Source organism: Crocuta crocuta, unplaced genomic scaffold, assembly GCF_008692635.1.
Source record: "Crocuta crocuta isolate KB4526 unplaced genomic scaffold, BGI_CrCroc_1.0 scaffold333, whole genome shotgun sequence".
Taxonomy (NCBI): domain Eukaryota; kingdom Metazoa; phylum Chordata; class Mammalia; order Carnivora; family Hyaenidae; genus Crocuta; species Crocuta crocuta.
The window spans coordinates 1,491,678-1,510,626 of NW_027532856.1; the positions used below are offsets into that span (position 1 = coordinate 1,491,678).

The following is an 18,949-nucleotide window of genomic DNA, read 5'->3' on the forward strand; positions in this document are numbered from 1 at the left end:
AAAGCCAGATAAGTAATTAAAAATTATACTCTACATAATATTTATTGTGCATCTTTCATGCCAGGCATCAAACGGAGAAGAGATACAGTGGAAGAGAAATAAACAACTTAGTCTTTCTTGGCACTAACATTTTGTAGAACATTAATTGAAAATATATATATATACAGGGATGCCTGGGTGGCTCAGTTAGTTGAGCACCTGACTCTTTATTTTGGCTCAGGTCATGATCCCATGGTTGTGGGACCCAGCCCTGCATCAGGCTCTGCCCTGATTGCATGGAACCTGCTTGGGAATTTTTCTCTGTCTCTCTCTGTCTCTGTCTCCCCCTCTGCCCCAGTCTCTCCCCTGCTCATACTCTATCTCTCTAAAATAAAAAAAATTTTTTTTAAGTTTTAGAGATAAAAATATATACATCTCCCTTTACATGTGCATAATCTGTTTCCTTCCTCCAGATCTTCCTCATCTTATTAAGTGCCTAGGTTTAAAAAAAATGTTTTTTAATGTTTGTTTTATTTTTGAGAGAGAGGGAGAGAGAGAGAAAGAGAGCAAGCGAGAAGGGGAGGGGCAGACACAGAGACACAGAATCCAAACCAGCTTCAGGCTCTAAGCTGCCAGCACAGCTGCCAGCTGGCCAACACGGGGCTCGAACTCACAAACTGTGAGATCCTGACCTAAGCCAAAGACAGATGCTTAACCAACTGAGCTACTCAGGCGCCCCAATAGTGTCTAGTTTTGAAGGAGGACTTATTTTCTTAGGTTTTTAGAAGTCCTCTCAGATACAGATAGATCTGATTTAGCGGTATATCATTCCTATTTCATAAGTGTTAAAACTGCAGTAAATAAGTTTCTTCTGAAAACTACCTTCACAGTCAAAAACTGTCTCTGCTAAACAAGGAATGAACAAATGACAGTGAAACACAAACAGCTTTTAGCTTGACCTGCCCTTCTAAACTAAGAGCCAGGCATACTCAGGGCAAACTCTTCCTAAACTCATGCCCTGAAGGGCAGCTGGCTGTGATTTTGGCTCAGGTCATGATCTCACAGTTCATGGAATGGAGCCCTGCATTGGGCTCTGGACAGACAGTGCAGAGCCTGCTTGGGATTCTCTCTCTCTCCCTCTTTCTCAGCCCCTTCCCCAACTGCACACACTCTCTTCTCTCTCTCAATTATTAAAAAAAAAAGAAAAAAAAAAAAAAAAAACCTCACGCCAGTTCATGCCCCTACCTACACCCATTGGTAGCTTATGTTGACCTAAACTCTGTACCACTCAACCATTACATAAATACCATATAACTCTGAGAAATGGGAAAAACAAAACCTAACTCAATAACTTGTATAAGAATGTGCCAAATACTATATCAACAGCTGGATTTTATCTTATTAATTAACAAGAGCAACTGGAATACTCATTATAAAACAAGGGAGGACAGATTATAAATATTTTCAATATCATCATTAGAACAATGTCACCCACACAATAAATTTTCAGTCATCTCTGTTGAAAATCTCAAACTGAGACTTAAAGAACCAAGAATACATAAGTATATATACCTATCTCCAGCCGTCAAGGAATATGTTCCTAATTAAATATTTTCAGAAAGTAGTAAGTAATAAACCCGGCATTTTAGAACATGGGCATTTATTACCACAATCCCATAGACACACACCACATGCAGCTTCTAAGGATTAGGACCTGGAGATTTTGGGGAGCCATTATTCAGCTTCACACACTGTCCAATCAGAACACCTATAATCCCAAGAGGGATGGACAAACTCTCATTTTTATCCCTCTCTGTTGTCCTACAATTTGGCTCTGGACACAATCACAGTAGTGGAAAGTGGCACCAGCCTGCTGATAGGTAAACTAAAAATGGCAGCTCCAAGGAAAGGGAAAACACTATGGATATTGAAAGGAGGAAGGAGCTCAGGAAAGTTGTTTATTAACTCCTTGGTTCATCTCCTAACTGCACATGCGTGGATCAGAATCTAAGCACTACCACAAAGTCTGAGAACTAAAATTTAGGATAGATCATTGTCTCTGTTCCAGACTGACCACTGGGTGGTGCACACGTGAAACAGATCCAACTAACACTGCACACAGCCTTAGAAAACGCAACTAACATTGAACCATCAACCACAATGAAAAGAAGACAGACTGGAACTTACAGCCTAAATGATCAATATCAATGATCAACAATCTAATATAACAATCTAATATAACAAATATATCAACCTCTTCATAGAACGTAAAGAGAATCGGAGCACCTGGGTAGCTCAGTTGGTTAAGCGGCTGACTATACAGCTCAGGTCATGATCTTGCAGTTCATGAGTTTGAGTCCTGTGTCAGGCCTGTGCTGATCAGAGCCTGGAGCCTGCTTTCGATTCTGTGTCTCCCTCTCTCTACCCCTCCCCAGCTTGCACTCTGTCTCTATCTCTCTCAAAATGAAAGAAATGTTTAAAAAAATATTTTTTAAATAAAGAGAATCAGAATCTCATAACATTGTATTAAAAATGTTTGGAAAAAAACCCAGAATTACACAGCATGTAAAGATCAGGAAAGTCTCAATTCAATTAGGAAAAGACAATCAATAATTACATGAGACAGATAATTAGATTTATCAGAGATGCTGGGGGAGCCATTATTTTTTTAAAATATTTTTAATGTTTATTTATTTGTGAGACAGAGAGAGACAGAGTGTGAGTGGGGGAGGGCCAGAGAGAGAGGGAGACAGAATCTGAAGCAGGCTCCAGGCTCTGAGCTGTCAGCACAGAGCCCGATGCGGGGCTTGATCTCACAACCTGTGAGATCATGACCTGAGGTGAAAACTGATGCTTAACTGACTGAGCCACCCAGGCATCCCTGGAAGAGCCATTATTAAAATGACCAAAGAAATGAGCATAAACATTCACTGTTGAATGGAAAGATAGAAAGTCTTAATATAGAAACAGAAGATATTAAGAAAAACCAAATGGAAATTTTAGAACTGAAAAATACAGTAACAACAACAACAACAAAAAATATCATCTCCTTAAATCCACTAATTGGAATTTTGGGAAAATAAGCTCTTCTTTTAAGAATGACAACTCTTTGTGAAGGCCAATTCTATTACTAACGTCTCAGTATTTCGTAACTCTAGTGGTACTAAACGAGAAAGATATAATTCAACTTGTCACAACTTGAGCCACCCCATTTTGATAAAATGTCTACCAAGTTTCCACTCAGTAATGATTGAATAAAGTTAATGAACAGAAATAAATAATATCAAAGCATAACTACTTATTAGATGGAAAAAATATTAAAATGTGACTACCAGTTACAAAAAAGTCTACTGATTCACAAGATGCATTTAATATATCTTGACACGATGTTGTTTCTTTCATATGAGAAGGGCAGATCCCTCTGCAGATCTAAATCATATTTATGTGTTAAAACAATGTTCTTAGACGAATTTAATAACTATTACAATATGCAAACCAAGAAAATTTAATGCTGTGACTTAAATCCAATGGCATTTCATCTGGTTCTCTACATTAGTAAATCTTCACATAAATTTATTAATCAAAATTAATAACAAAATACAGTAGATACCACATGACACCCACTAGGATATCTATAACCAAAACACAGATAGTAACAAGGTTGGCTAGGATGTAAAGAAGTTGCGACCCTCATACACCATTGGCAGCAAAGTAAAATAGTACAGCCACTTTGGAAAATAGTCTGGCGGTTCCTCAAAAGGTTAAACACAAAGTTACCATGGGATCCAGAATATACCCAAGAGAAATGAAAACATATGTCCACACAAATGCACATGAAGGTTCACTGCATCACTATAATAGCCAAAAAGTAGAAATAATCCCAATATTCATCATTAGATGAATAAACAGAATGTGATATATCCATACAAGGAATGTTATTTATCAAAAAGAAGGAATGAAGGATTGATACACACTGCAACAGAACAAAGTGTTTTCAAGATCTAAGCCATCTAAGTCACAAGACCATATATTAAAATGTTTACTTATTTTGAGAAAGAGAGAGAGGATGTGATCAGGGGAAAGACAGAAACAGAGACAGAGACAGAGAAAGAGAGAATTCCTAAGCAGGCCCAAGCTCAGCCTGGAGCTGATGCAAGGCTCCATCTCATGAACCATGAGATCATAACCTGAGCCAAAATCAACACATGCTTAACTGAGTCACCCAGGAGCCCCTATATGATTCCATTTGTATGAAATGCCCAAATAGGTAAATCTATAAAGATGGAAGTACATTAGTATATTAGCCTAGGGCTGGTGGAGGAGGTTATGGAGAAAATAAGGATGACAAAGGTATAGGGTTTCTTTTGGGGGTGAAGAAATTGACTGTGGAGTGATGGTTGCACAACTCTGTGAACAAACTAAAAAGCTATTAACTATATACTTTCTAAGGTTGAATTGAATAGGATGCATTATAACTCAATAATTAGGAAATTGTTAGAAAAGGCTATTAGGAAACAATACTCGTGTTTCATTTAAAGCAAAGATCTAGTATAGATAGCAAAACTGGTTAACACATTTTTCTGAAGAGTGCTCCTGTAAGCCTTTTTATTCTTCATCTAAAATTTTTGAAAGTCAAATGTAAAAATAAGAAATAATGAAGACAGGAAAATAGTTTAGAATACATCTTCATGTGTGGTAGTATATGCCAATATTGTTTTCTATATAAATTTTAAAACAACACCACTACTTATGTCATTTGGAAATTAATGAGAAAGTTATTCTTCACAGATGTAATAAAGTTCCACCCATATATAAAACAACTTAAGCAAACTATTTTGCCTACTAATTTCTATGAGCAGTGCCAGCTATAAAATGGTTTTTAAAATTATACATTATTTTGGGGCACCTGGGTGGCTCAGTCAGTTAAGCGTCTGACTCGATTTTGGCTCAGGTTATGATCTCACAGTTCATGAGATGGAGCCCCATGTCAGGCTCTGTGCTGACAGTGTGAGGCCTGCTTGGGATTCTCTTTCTCCCTCTCTCTGCCCCCTTCCACTCGTGCACATACTCTCTTTTAAAATAAATAAACATAAATTTTAAAAATCATAAACTATTTTAAAAAGCTAAACTGTATCCAGAATCTGTAAAACATGAAAACACTCTTTTAGAGTATTTTAAAGAGTATCTCAGCTTCTCTCACATTAGACAAGGAAAAAAAAAAACCAAAACCCAAAACCCAATTCTTAAGCTTGATTTCTTTTTCCTCTGAGGTCAAGAGCTTCATACAGATTGAATTTTAAATTTATTTTTTTATTTTATTTATTTTGAGATAGTACCCATGCCGAGAGTGGGGGAAGGGGAGACAGCGAGAGAGGGAGAAAGAGAATCCCAAGCAGGCTCCATGCTGATAGCGCAGGGCTGGATCCCACAAATGTGAGATGATGGCCTGAACCAAAATCAAGAACAGATGCTTAACAGAATGACCCACCCATTCACTACTGCCCTACAGATGGAATTTTATATCTAGTATTTCCCATTGTTGTTATCAATGGTAATTTAACAACATGCAAATGATGTGATTAAAATTTACCCTCAATTTACCACCGATGTTTTAACTTGATGTGCCAAGATTAATTCAATGGCAAATAAAAAACCCTAATTAAATCTTGTATCAGTTTTTTTATGCACAGTTGGGACACAGAAGGCCCAAAAGCATAAAAGTCCATGGAATATTAGAGGCTAGAAAGACAGTCTGATATAGATAGATAAACAGATAGAAGGATACATATAAAATACATATGTATGTATTACAACTAAAATACTTAACCTAAAGTACATTTGGGAGATCAATGTAAAAAATTAACCTTTGTCTCATGAAAAGTTATACTAAAAAACTGGTGGAATGTTATGGGATGATTTAGCCATAGGTATGAAAACTAAGCAAATGAAAAAAATAAGGTTAATTGTTAATTCCAGTGGAAAAAACTAAATCATAACACACCATGTTGCAAAAAAAATATTTATATAATCATAATACTGTAGCCTGCATGGCTCAAGTTGGTTAAGTGTCCGAATTCAGCTCATGTCATAATCTCGTGGTTTGTGAGTTCGAACCCCGTGTCAGGCTCTGTGCTGACAGCTCAGAGCCTGGATTCTGCTTCAGATGCTGTGTCTCCCTCTCTCTTTACCCCTCCCTGACTCATGCTCTGTCTCTCTGTCTCTCAAAACTAAATAAACATTCAAAAAAACTATATATATATATATATATATTCATAATACTGTAAAAAACAAATACTGATTTATTACAAAACTGTGATATAACTGTATTAATTGCATTGAGAAGATGTGGAGGGGAGTGTATAAGAAAGCTAAATATTTCCTGCAATTGTAAAGCAAAGGATAAAATCTAAGGGGCACCTGGGTGGCTTAGTCGGTTAAGCATCCGACTTTCACTTAAGTCATGATCTTGCGGTTCGTGGGTTCGAGCCCCGCGTCGGGCTCTGTGCTGACTGCCAGCTCAGAGCCTGGAGCCTGTTTCAATCTGTGACTCCCTCTCTCTCTGACCCTCCCCTGCTCACGCTGTCTCTCTCTCTCCTAGAAATAAATAAAACATTAAAAAAATTATTTAAAAAAAAAAGGATAAAATCTAAAATCAGCTAAGAAACAACAGTAAAGAATACTAGTTAGGAGACAGATATACAAACCAGAAGCTATTTCTAGAAAGTGGTTGTCTCAAGACTGAGGTAGGTGGGGGGGCTCTTGGTTTTTAACTAGCTCCTTCTGATTCTGCTTTGACCATGTGCATATATCACTATGATAATTTAAAAAAAAGTAACTGAAAAATTTTATCTGCAAAACAGGTTAACTGGTTGCTGCTGGAGAAGGACTCTATGTAATAGGGATAAAATGGAGGTTTACTTTTCACTAATACTTCCGTAAGTTTTAGATACAGAGCCACAAGCCATACACTACCTATTTCTTTTAAATCAATTCATAAATAATAGGTAACAGGACTATAAAACATGAAATACAGAGCAATCGAAAATAAGAGCACTATAATTCAATTTAAGTAATATAACTAAAATATTCATTGGATGTATCTTTCAAAAGCCAATTTTATTAAATAAAATTTTCATCTATATAGGAATGACTAGCCTCCATGGACCTGCCCAATCTATTTAAATAAATTCCTGCTGCTACTCACCCCGGATCATAATATAGCTTATATGATATTGCTTGTGGCAGAAACTGTTAGCTGTCTACACAATATCCATTTTTTCCTTCCTCCTCAGTAATAGAACCTCAATTTTTTCCATGATATTAATGATCAATCATAAATCAAAACTTGCATTTCAGATTATCTGCTCTTATAATTTGATTTGGGGGTCCATACTGGACACAAGGCTTATTTTCTCATTCTACTGAGACTTAATGCTTTTGGTCACATGGAATTCTTAGACCTCAGTATGAGAAACTCTGTAAAATGCCCTTTTCACTTTAAGGTTTTATATATTTTTAAGAGAGAGGGAGAGACAGAGTACTAGCAGGGGAGAGACAAAAGGAGACACAGAATCTGAAGCAGGCCCAGGCTCTAAGCTGTCAGCACAGAGCCCAACGTGGGGCTCAAACTCATGAACTGTGAGATCATGACCTAAGCTGAAGTCGGACGATTAACCAACTGACCCACCCAGGCACTCTGATGCCTATCTCCTTCAGGTTCCTCCAGAGGATCACTAAAGGAAAATTCATGTGTATAGGACAGAATAACCTATAATTTAAGTCCTATTTCCTCAAAAAGATTTACCAAATTTTATTTATATAGGTTAGTATCCCCTCAAGTTACTTTACTGTTAAAGAATAAGTTGTTAAATTTGGGAGGGAGGGAAGGGGCGCCTGTGGCTCAGTTGGTTGAGCGTCCGACTTGGGCTCAGATCATGATCTCATAGTTCGTGGGTTCAAGCCCTGCATCGGGCTCTGTGCTGACAGCTAGCTCAGAGCCTGGAGCCTGTTTTGGATCCCGTGTCTCCCTTTCTCTCTGACCCTCCCCTGATCATGCTGTCTCTCTCTCTCAGAAATAAATAAAAAACATTTATAAAAATTAAAAAAAACTGTTAAAGGGAAAATATTAATTACTATTTTCAGAAAAAAGAAAATATGCCATTTGCTCCATATTCTTAAGTATTATTTTATTGTATCTACCCTACAATCCATATTTTTTTCACATAAGAATTTTCCTAGAGCTTCATAGCCCGTGTCAGGTGTCTATCCCACAGAACTGTTGACTATTAGATGCTAGGCATGAGCCCATATCATAAAATGTTTGTGGAACACAAGAGTCCACAAGTAAGTTCTAATACTCTTCTTAAATTTAGAGAATAGAGTACTCTATATTACTTCCCTCCCTTCCTTGAGCTCAAAAGAAGCACTGCCTAAACAAAATATCCAGGATACCTCCGTACATTACCTATTTATATCTGACAGACTGTCCGACTAATAAACTAATCCTAGGATTAACTGGACAAACCAGATTACCAGCTCTGTTTGTCTTAGGTAACTTCCTGTTGCCACCACACCCAATAGCAAGTCCTGAAATTCTTTCTCTACCTCTTTTCACGTGTCTAAAGATACCCTGTCCACTTAAGTCTATTCAAATACACAATTACAAGTCATACAGCATAAAACCGCAACGTCACTAGACATCAGTGAGGTAAATTATTGGTATACCTTCTCAATTAGCTTGGGAGTGGTTTAAAATAATTTCTTCGAAGTTCTGGGTTGTAATTCCCCTTCCACTCACTAGCATCCTGTAAAGCAAATATTTGTCCCTTTTTGATAGCTGATCTATTCCCATCCCAATGAAGAAGCTGAAGTCTCTTTAGACTCACAGGTGCTTTGAAGAAGCCTATTCCTGGTTCAGGTTCAACCACTAGGTTTCAAGTCAAAACTGCTCTCCTTGGAGTCAGTGTCTCTACCCATGGAGAATCCCAAGCTAGCTTTTTTCTTTGCAGTTTTCACATCTTAATCGACTGGATCCTTGCCTCACAACTGGCTCCTTATCCTACTTCATTATGCATACTTTTCTTGGAAACTGATTATCCTGGATCTCCTATTTCTGATGATCTCATTCTGGAATTTCCTTGCTTTAACTTCAAGTTTCTAAAAGTATAATTTAATTCATACCTTCAGACCAGAAGAGAAAAGACAGAATTCCAAATTTATGATTGAGAATTCCTTCCTTTTCGCTGCCCCAACTGTCCCAGCCTAACCTAGCCTATATCTTCCCCCCTCCATTCCAGGCTGATTTCAAAGGCCACTGAAACATCATAAATTTAATTGCATTTCTAAATTTTCTAATTACAATCAAGTTGGTCATATACCTAATTCCAATAATTCTGATCAAAAGTTTGGAGGTTCTTTTGCCTCAGAACTTAAGTGACTAAGAAAAGACCCTGAAGTAAATTAATAAAGTTAAAACAAAAACCCAAATATCCTAACAAAGACTGAAAAGGAAATGATACATTTTATCAATAGTCAGTTTTTACATTTCAGGCTCACTTTTCCAAGTAGTATTAAGTATTCTTCCTGAAAAACACAAAATGTACGTCCAATTAAATATTTTATAAAGTTTTTGAGGGATAACTGAAGTACAATAACCTGCATATATTTTCTATGAGTCCCATTTTCTTTTTTCCTTTTTAAAAAATTTTTTTAAAAATGCTTATTTTTCAGAGAGAGAGAGAGAGAGAGAGAGAGAGAGAAAATAGAGCCTGAGTAGGGAAGGGGCAGAGAGACAAGGAGACACAAAATCCAAAGCAGGCTCTAGGCTCTAAGCTGTCAGCACAGAGCCCAACACAGGGCTCGAACTCATTGACTGCGAAATCATGTTCTGAGCCAAAGTCAGATGCTTAACTGACTGAGCCACCAAGACACCCCACCCAGTCCCATTTTCAAACTGCACCCCAATCAGTTTTGTGATACCATGCCATATCACTGAAACCATCACCACAACTGAGAAAATAACATTTTTATCACTTCAAAAGTGTCCTCATGTCCCCATATACTCTATCTCTCCTTCTCCCTCTACCAACAACACCCAGTAAGGTTCCTTTCAGGATAGATAATTTTGCAATTTCTAAAATTTTATATAAATGAACAAATAAGAATGTGTTCTATTTTGTTCGGCTTTTACTTGGATTCTTTCACTTAACACAATGACTTTGAGATTCACTCATGTTTTTGCAATGTATTAATAGATCTTCCATTTTATTTCCAGGTCATCAAATACGCTTTTACAAAGTAGTAAAAAGAAAATCCTCATTGTGAAAACCTCTTAGTATATTTATGATGTCTAGAACAGATATTATTAATATGCTTCTACTGTATTTTTTTAAGTTTACTTATTTATTTGGGGTGGAGAAGGGAAGGAGGGACAAAGAGGACAAGAAAGAATCCCAAGTAGGCTCCACGCTGTCACAGCAGACCTCAACATGCAGCTCGATCTCAGGAACCATGAGATTACCTGAGCCAAGATCAAGAGTCAGATGCTTAACTGACTAAGCCATCCAGGCACCGCTGCTTCTATTTTAAAAGGAAGAATGTCATAGAAAGACTGCCCAGTGAAGAAACATATTTTATTAGTTTTATCACCTCTGGGGAAAAAATAAGAATTAAAAATTTCAATTATCTAACTTCGGCAGCTAAAAATACAGGACTACGTTTCTTTAAAACTTACTCCTTTGGAAATGAAAAAGTTTTTAAAAAAGGGCACCTGTCCGGCTCAGTTGGAGAAGAGGTATCTTGACCTAAGTGTTGATGAGTTCAAGCTGCACACTGGGTATAGAGATTACTAAATAAATAACTTAATTGCATGTATTAATTAAAAACAATTTTTTTAATATTTAGTTTTTGAGAGAGAGAGACAGAGAGCAAGTAGGGGAGGAACAGAGAGTGAGAGATACAGAAATCAAGCTGTCAGCACAGAACCTGATGTGGGGCTCGAACCCATGAACCATGAGATCATTACCTGAGCCAAAGTCAGATGCTCAATGGAGTCACCCAGGTGCCCCTTTAATTTTTTTTCTGAGAGACAGAGAGAAAGAGAAAGCGCACACAAGATGGAGAGAGGGGCGGGGTGGGAGGGAGAGAGAGAGGAGGAGAGGGAAAGAGGGAGGGGGAGAGGGAGGAAGGGAAGGAAGGAGGGAGAGAGACAGAGAGACAGAGACACCACAGCAGGCTCCATGCTGAGCTAGGAGCCCCATGTGGGACTTGATCCCATGAACCTGGGATCATGACCTGAGCCAAAATCAAGAGACAGACGCTCAACTGAGCCACCGAGGTGCCCCTCCCACAGAATACTTTTAAAATGTGTATTGTTGACAAAAGTTAATTAATATGGGAAGAAAATACAGCAATAATTTTTACTGTATGTATTGTAACCCATTGATTATATGCTGTTCAAAGTTCAAAGAACTTTTATGCATTCACACAAAATCATACGCATTTTACAATGAATATCTAGTTTAAATAATGTGTATAAATGAAAGATTCCTATGAAAGAAAAATATTGTAAAAAAAAGGATGAACTACAGTAAAGACTTCCTTCTTAGCTAAATATAGAAACATTTTTCAATAATTTGCTCTCCTATACTAGTTTGCATACACATAGGATGATATGCTGTTTCTTATGCGATTTATTTCTAAGAATACATCCTTGAAAATCCTAAAATTGGCTGAAATGTCCCTTAACTACAAAATTAATCCTAAAACCCTAACTTATATTATATAATTTTACATACTTAATATTTGAAGCTACAATATATGTAGTTACATGGCTTATATTTGAAGCTACAATATATGTAGTTACATGGCTTATATTTGAAGCTACAATATATGTAGTTATATGGCTTATACATGTACACTATAAGTTTCTATTTTAAGTTTCTTATTAAATTACAATATATATAATCTGTAATATTAACCATTACACAGCCAACAATTTTTTAAAGTACATCATTTTTCAGAATAGCATATTATTCGGGACATTATCTCAGATTCTTAGAAAGGTGCTGCAGGATATTCTTATAACTTTAAGGAGAAAAGGGTGGGAAAATGTGTATCCTAAAGTACTAAGTATTAATGACTCAAAACACAAATTTTTTCCTCTTCATATTCTCAATCAGCTACTCAGGAAAAATAAAGGTATCAAGGTACTACATTTAAAAGTACATTAAGAAAGGATTCTCAAATTTATCACTTAATGACAAAAATAAAGAAATACAAAAGTTCAACTGTATTTATAACTCCTTCCCCTACATTTTAATCTAAATACTGAATGTAATAACTCACACTAGTCAAAGATGACAGACTCAAAAAATAATAACTACCATATACAAAGCAAAGAAAATAGTTCCATTTCTGAGACAAATATATCAGGTAGGTACTCAATAAAATAAGGTTATGTTTATTCCACCTATGGACATGAGGAGAAAGGGGAAAAAGATTAATAATTCAGATGTCGGCCCTCTACATTCACCCACATTTGCCTTCCCTATCACTTACAATTCTTTTTATATGATTTTTATGTTTTCTGTAGTCAAACTTAGCTAAATCTTATCAGCTAAATTTTGGCAGAGTTTTGAACATGGTTATAAATAAAATCAACCCTACTGTACCCTATACTACCAAGTAAGGAACATGATATTAAGGAGATGTGTTTATCAAGACTGATTTGAACAGGATACTAATTATTTTGATCATCTACGACACGGTCATGTCACTAGCTCAGTGAATAAACTGATTCAAGTAAGTGATTATGCATGAGTTGTTTTCTCTAAGAGTATTTTTCTTTTCACAAATAGTTTATTGTCAAGTTGGTTTCCACATAACACCCAGGGCTCATCCCCACAAGTGCCCCCCTCCATGCCGATCTCCCCCTNTATAGATAAACCACATCTTCGTGATCCATTTGTCCGTTGATGGACACTTAGGCTCTTTCCATGTTTTGGCTATTGTTGAGAGTGCTGCTATGAACTAACCTACTATTTTTAGAAAGAGTATATTTATATCAAGTTAGCACATTTTATCTCTATCTAAAATTTTTAGTAGAAATTAAATAAGCCTTAGGGCACCTGGGTGGCTCAGTTGGTTGGGTGAACCACTTCGGCTCAGGTCACAATCTCATCGTTAGTGGTTTAGAGTCCCAAGTCGGGCTCTGTGCTGACAGCTCAGAGCCTGGAGCCTGTTTTGGATTCTTTGTCTCCCTCTCTCTCTGCACCTCCCCTACTCATGCTCTGTTTCTCTCTGTCTCAAAAATAAATAAACTATTAAAAAAATTTTTTTTCAAGAAAAAAAGAAATTAAATAAGCCTTTACAGATTCCAGTGAGTGGGCATTTCATTTATAACACTTAATTTTGGGTGCCTGGGTGGTTCAGTCGGTTAAGCAACCGACTTAGGTTCAGGTCATGATCTCACGGTTCATGGCTTCGAGCCCCGTGTCGGGCTCTGTGCTAACTACCAGCTCAGAGCCTGAAGCCTTTTTTGTATTCTGTGTCTCTTTCTCTCTCTGACCCTCCCCTGCTCACGCAGTCTCTCTCTCTAAGAAAAAAAAAAAAAAAAAAAAAAAAANTTTAAAAAAAAAAAGAAATAAAAAAAAGAAATAAAAATAAAAACTTAATTTTTATAGAATATATTAGGTTTTACTAAAATGAAAAGGTTTTCTTTAACACAAAATTTGTAAAACATATTCCCAACATAAAATTTGTAAGTCAGAATAACAAAGTATATAAGAATAAGAAGCCAGTCATACAAATGGTCTCATGATTACAACTAGTGGCTATTAAAACTCAGAAATATAAAAGTACAACTGCAGATCTGTGTTATTCCCATATGGCCTCTAAAAACACAGCCATATTGACATCTAAAATATGACTTGTTTTAAGATAAAAACAGGAAGGAAGGCAAACCATAAGACACTCTTAAATACAGAGAATGAAGTGAGGGTCTGTGAATGAGCACTGGGTGTCATATGTAAGAGATGAATCACTGGGTTCCACTCCTGAAACCAAGACTACACTGTATGTTAACTAAGTTGAATTTAAATAATAAAAAATAATTAAAATAAAATAAAATAATAAAATCCCTGTTTACCTACTCGGCAAGAAAAATAACTGTAGGAAAGATTATGCATGTTTAGGCGAGAGGCTCCTCAGAAACTCAGGCTGGTGGATAACTATCTCAAAGAAAAACGTATAATATAAAGATTACCTCAGCAACTTTTGGAGGCACTCCATCCCCAAGCACCTCCCTAATGAAGCAGTGCTGGCCCATATAGTAGGAGAGTCCACAGGTCCTCTTGAAGGCATCTTTCAGTCGTTTCAGCTCTACGTCTGTAACTGCAATCCAGAAATTGGAGAGGGTAAGAAATCAGGAAAGAAGTCTTTCAAAATCTTTTTTTTTTTTTTAAAGTAAGTGTTGGCAAGGATATGGAAAAAAGGGAATCCTTGTGCATTGTTGGTGGGAATGTAAATCGGTGCGGCCACAATGGAAAACAGTATGGCGGTTCCTCAAAAAATTAAATATAGAAATAACATTCAATCCAGCAATCCACTTCTGAGTATTATCTCCCACTTCTACTCCCCCCCACCCCGAGCATTTACCAAAGAAAATAAAAATACTAATTTGAAAAGACAGATGTGTCCCAATGTTCACTGCAGCATTATTTACAATAGTCAAATTATGGAAACAACGTAAGTGTCCATGAACAGATAAATGGATAAAGAAGATATGGTATATATAGATATATGTAATGTGGACTATCACTCAATCACTCATAAAAAAAAGAATGAAATCCTGCCATTTGCAACAACATTGATGGACCCAGAGAGTATTATCATAAGTCTGACAGAGAAAGACAAATCCTGTATGATTTCACTTATATGTAATATCTATAAAAAATAAATAAATAAATAAATAAAAACAGAAACAGACTCGTAAATACAGAGAAAAAACTAGTAATTGCCAGAGGAGAAAGGGATGAGGTGACAGATAACATAGGTGAAGGGAATAAAGAAGTACAAACCCCCAGTTATATAAAAAAAAATAATAATAAGTCACAGGGATGTAAAGTACAGCATTGGGAATATAGTCAATAATACTGTATTAACTTTGTATGGGGACAGGTGACAACCATTTCATTTATGTATATAAATGTTGACTCACTATGTTATATACCTGAAACTAATATAATATTGTATGTCAACTACACTTCAAGTTAAAAAAATCAAATTAAAGAAATCTTTACATTTCTCTAACCCAATTCCTAATAAAAACTGGTCCTAATAAAATAAAAAATATTACTCCTAATAAAATATTCCTGGAGACAAGATGGCGGAGAAGTAGGGAGCTCCATTCATTTCGCTTGCCCCCATCTCTCAAATAGAGAAGGCCTGAAGCCATATGAACCCTTACAGAAACCAGGAGATTAGGAGGAAAAGGAGACAGAGTCCACTGAGAAAACCTTATAGCATGAGTGCAAACTGGGGAAGATAAAAACGGACCGGGACCAGAGACAGGGAGGGAGGGGAGAGAGCCTCCTTTGCGGGGCTCCGCTGTGAGTAGAAGGTAAAAGAGCAAGCAGCTGAAACTGCTCAAGAAACTGTCCCTGTCCCTGGAGAAGAGAAAAACCTCAGCTCAGGACACAGACGGATCCAGTTTCCAGCTGTCCAGCTGACCTTGAGCGGGACGCCCTGGTCCCAGGCAATGGCGACAGGGGGAGAAACCACTCCTCTGCTCACCAGTTCAAACTGGAGAGGAGGCGGCGCTCCTGAAGCCTCTCTGCACTCTTCTGGCTCCGCTGGATTCCCAGTGGGGAGGCAAGAGGCTTGAAACTGCTCAGAAGAACTCTGCCTGGGGTTTATATTTTGGGCGGTATCAATGGGGTGCACAGATCTAGAAACGAGGCATGGCTTGGGATATAGAGCACAGCCCGCCTTGCCTACACCCACAGTATAGGGAGATCGGACCCAAAAGAGTGAGTTGCAAAGCTTGGTTCCAGAGGGGCCACCAAGGCAGGACCTCAGGTAGAGGCCCTAGGGACACAGTGGAGGCTAACACCCGCCTACACCAAACCACGCCCATCCCCCCTAGAGAGTTGCCTTTTTTTTTTTTTTAAACCGGAGCCCAGAGCAAGACCAACATGGATGCACTGCCGGGATTAACCCTAGATCAATTTTTTCCACTCAGATATATTTTCCCTTTCCTCATTCATATTTTTCCCCTTTCCGGACTGGGTACTCTGGTCACTGGTTTGCTTAAACAGTCGCATTTAATCCATGCTCTAGATGTATATTCTACACCTCCACCGCTACCTTTCTCTCTCTCTCTGTCTCTGGAATAGACTATACAGTTTCTCTGAGTAACATTATCTTCGTTTCTTACTCCTCACCTCTTACCATATCCTCCTCTTTCTCTCTCTGAATTAAGCCTATTAGTCTCTCTGCCAGGACATTTCTCTTCCACTTTCGCTTCCTCCCCGCCCCGTCATTTCTCTTTGTATATGCTCTTCCATCAGCACTGCATACACCCGGCTCTTCATTTGTAGCTGGGAATTCTGGTTTTATGCTTTTAGACTGTCCTTTGTCTTTTGGGATTTTTTTCTTTTCTTTTTTCTTTTTTTTTTTAATTTTTATTATTTGTTTTTCCTCCTTCCTCTTTTTTTTTCTTTTTCCCTTTCGGTTTGTGTATTTGTTGGATTTGTCTGTAAGTTTGTGTGCCTTTATTCCCTGTGTGTTTGTTGGTCTCTTTTCTTTTCCAGGGCTACCTCAAGAAACAAGCCAAAGTACGCATGGTGGAGAGACCCAAATACCACTATGAGTACGGAAATAAAATAACCAAAGTCCCAACAAGACAGACAAGGAGATACCATTCAAAGAACACTTCCTGGAATGGACAGGCCCTGGACAGTCAAAGAGCCTTCTTTAATACAGTAGTACTCGCAGGTGCAGAGTGTATAACAAGCTTTTAAAACTAACAAGAGACAGAAAGCTGGCCAAAATGACAAAACGGAAGAACGCTCCTTCCAGGAAATTCCAGGAAGAAATGACAGCTAAAGAACTGCTCAATACAGATATAAGCAACATAAGTGAACAAGAACTTAGAACAATAGTCATAAATCGCTGGGCTTGAAAAACGAATGGAGACATCAGAGAAGCTATTGCTACAAGACTATGGAGCTTAAAAATAGTTGTGAAGAATTAAAAAATGCTATAAATGAGATACACAATAAAATGGAGGCATCCAATACGTGAACTGAAGAGGCAGAGAGAATAGGTAAATTAGAAGACACGATTATAGAAAAAGAGGTAGTCGAGAAAAAGAGAGATAAACTGATCCAGGCACATGAAAGGAGAGTTCGAGAGCTGAGTGATACAATCAAACAGAACAATATCTGTATCATAAGAATTCCAGAAGAGGAAGAAGGAGGTAAAGGCACTAAAGGAGTCCTTGAACAAATTATAGCTGAGAACTTCCCGAATCTGGGGAAAGAAACAGACATTGAAATCCAAGAGGCACAGAGAACACCCCTCAGAAATAACTTGAATCGATCTTCCTCACGACATGTCATAGTGAAACTGGCAAAATATAAGGACAAAGAGAGAATTCTGAAAGTGGCTAGGGATAATAGGGCGCTAACATACAAAGCGAAACCTATCAGAGTAGTTACAGACTTATATACTGAAACCTGGCAGGCCAGAAAGGAATGGCAGGAAATTTTCAATGTGATGAACAGAAAAAATATGCAGCCAAGAATACTCTATCCAGCAAGCCTGTCATTCAGAATAGAAGGAGAGATAAAAGTCTTCCCAAATAAACAAAAATTGAAAGAATTCGTCACCACTAAAGCAGCCCTACAAGAAATCCTGAGGGGGACTCTGTGAGGGAAATGTTGCAAGGAATGCAAAGAACCAGGAGACACCACCACAAGCATGAATGCTACAAAGAACACAATAACTCTAAACCCATATTTTTCAATAATAACACTGAATGTAAATGGACTAAATGCTCCAATCAAAAGACAGGGTAGCAGAATGGATTAAAAAAAAATCCATCTATTTGCTGTCTACAAGAAACTCATTTTACACTGGAGGACACCTTCAGATTGAAAGTCAGGGGATGCAGAAATATCCATCATGCTACTGGAAGTCAAAAGAAAGCTGGAGTACTATACTTGTATCAGACGAACTGCACTTGAAAGTAAAGGCAGTAACAAGGGATGAAGAAGGGTATTATATAGTAATTACAGGGTCTATCCATCATGAAGGGCTAACAATAATAAACATCTACACACCAAATACTGGAGCACCCAAATACATAAAACAATTAATCACAAATAGCAACAATCTTATGCATAAGAATGTACTAATAGCAGGGGACTTTAATACTCCACTTACAGCAATGGATAGCTCAACTAGACAGAAAAGTACTAAAGAAACAATAGACTTGAAAGACACAATGGACCAGAAGGATTTGACAGATATACAGCCTCTGCAACCTGAGGCTATGGAATCACTTTCTTCTCAAGTGCACATGGCACATTCTCCAAGATAGATCACATACTGGGTCATAAAGCAGCCCTCAATAAATATAAAAGAATTGAGATCATACCATGCACACTTTCAGATCACAATGCTATGAAACTTGAAATCAACTACAGGAAGAAGTCTGGAAAAGAACACCCTACCAGGGGTGCCTGGGTGGCTCAGTCGGTTAAGCGTCCAACTTTGGCTCAGGTCATGATCTAACAGTTCGTGGGTTTGAGACCCGTGTCGGGCTCTGTGCTGACAGCCAGCTCAGAGCCTGGAGCCTGTTTCAGATCCTGTATTTCCCTCTCTCTCTGACCCTCCCCTGCTCATACTGTCTCTGTATCTCTCAAAAATAAATTTTAAAAAACATTAAAAATTAAAAAAAAAAAAA

The 18,949-nt window shown here is 37.5% G+C and overlaps 1 protein-coding gene across 2 annotated transcripts in view; it reads right to left on the reverse strand.

The window, feature by feature from the left end:
- The window catches only part of USP32 (ubiquitin specific peptidase 32), a 222,821-nt gene that overhangs the window by 139,305 nt on the left and 64,567 nt on the right, over window positions 1-18,949 (reverse strand). For both annotated transcript variants that reach the window (XM_077745524.1, XM_077745523.1), the window contains exon 2: window positions 14,243-14,370. In XM_077745524.1, the coding sequence (XP_077601650.1) occupies window positions 14,243-14,370 (128 nt within the window). The remainder of the gene's footprint in view (window positions 1-14,242; window positions 14,371-18,949) is intronic.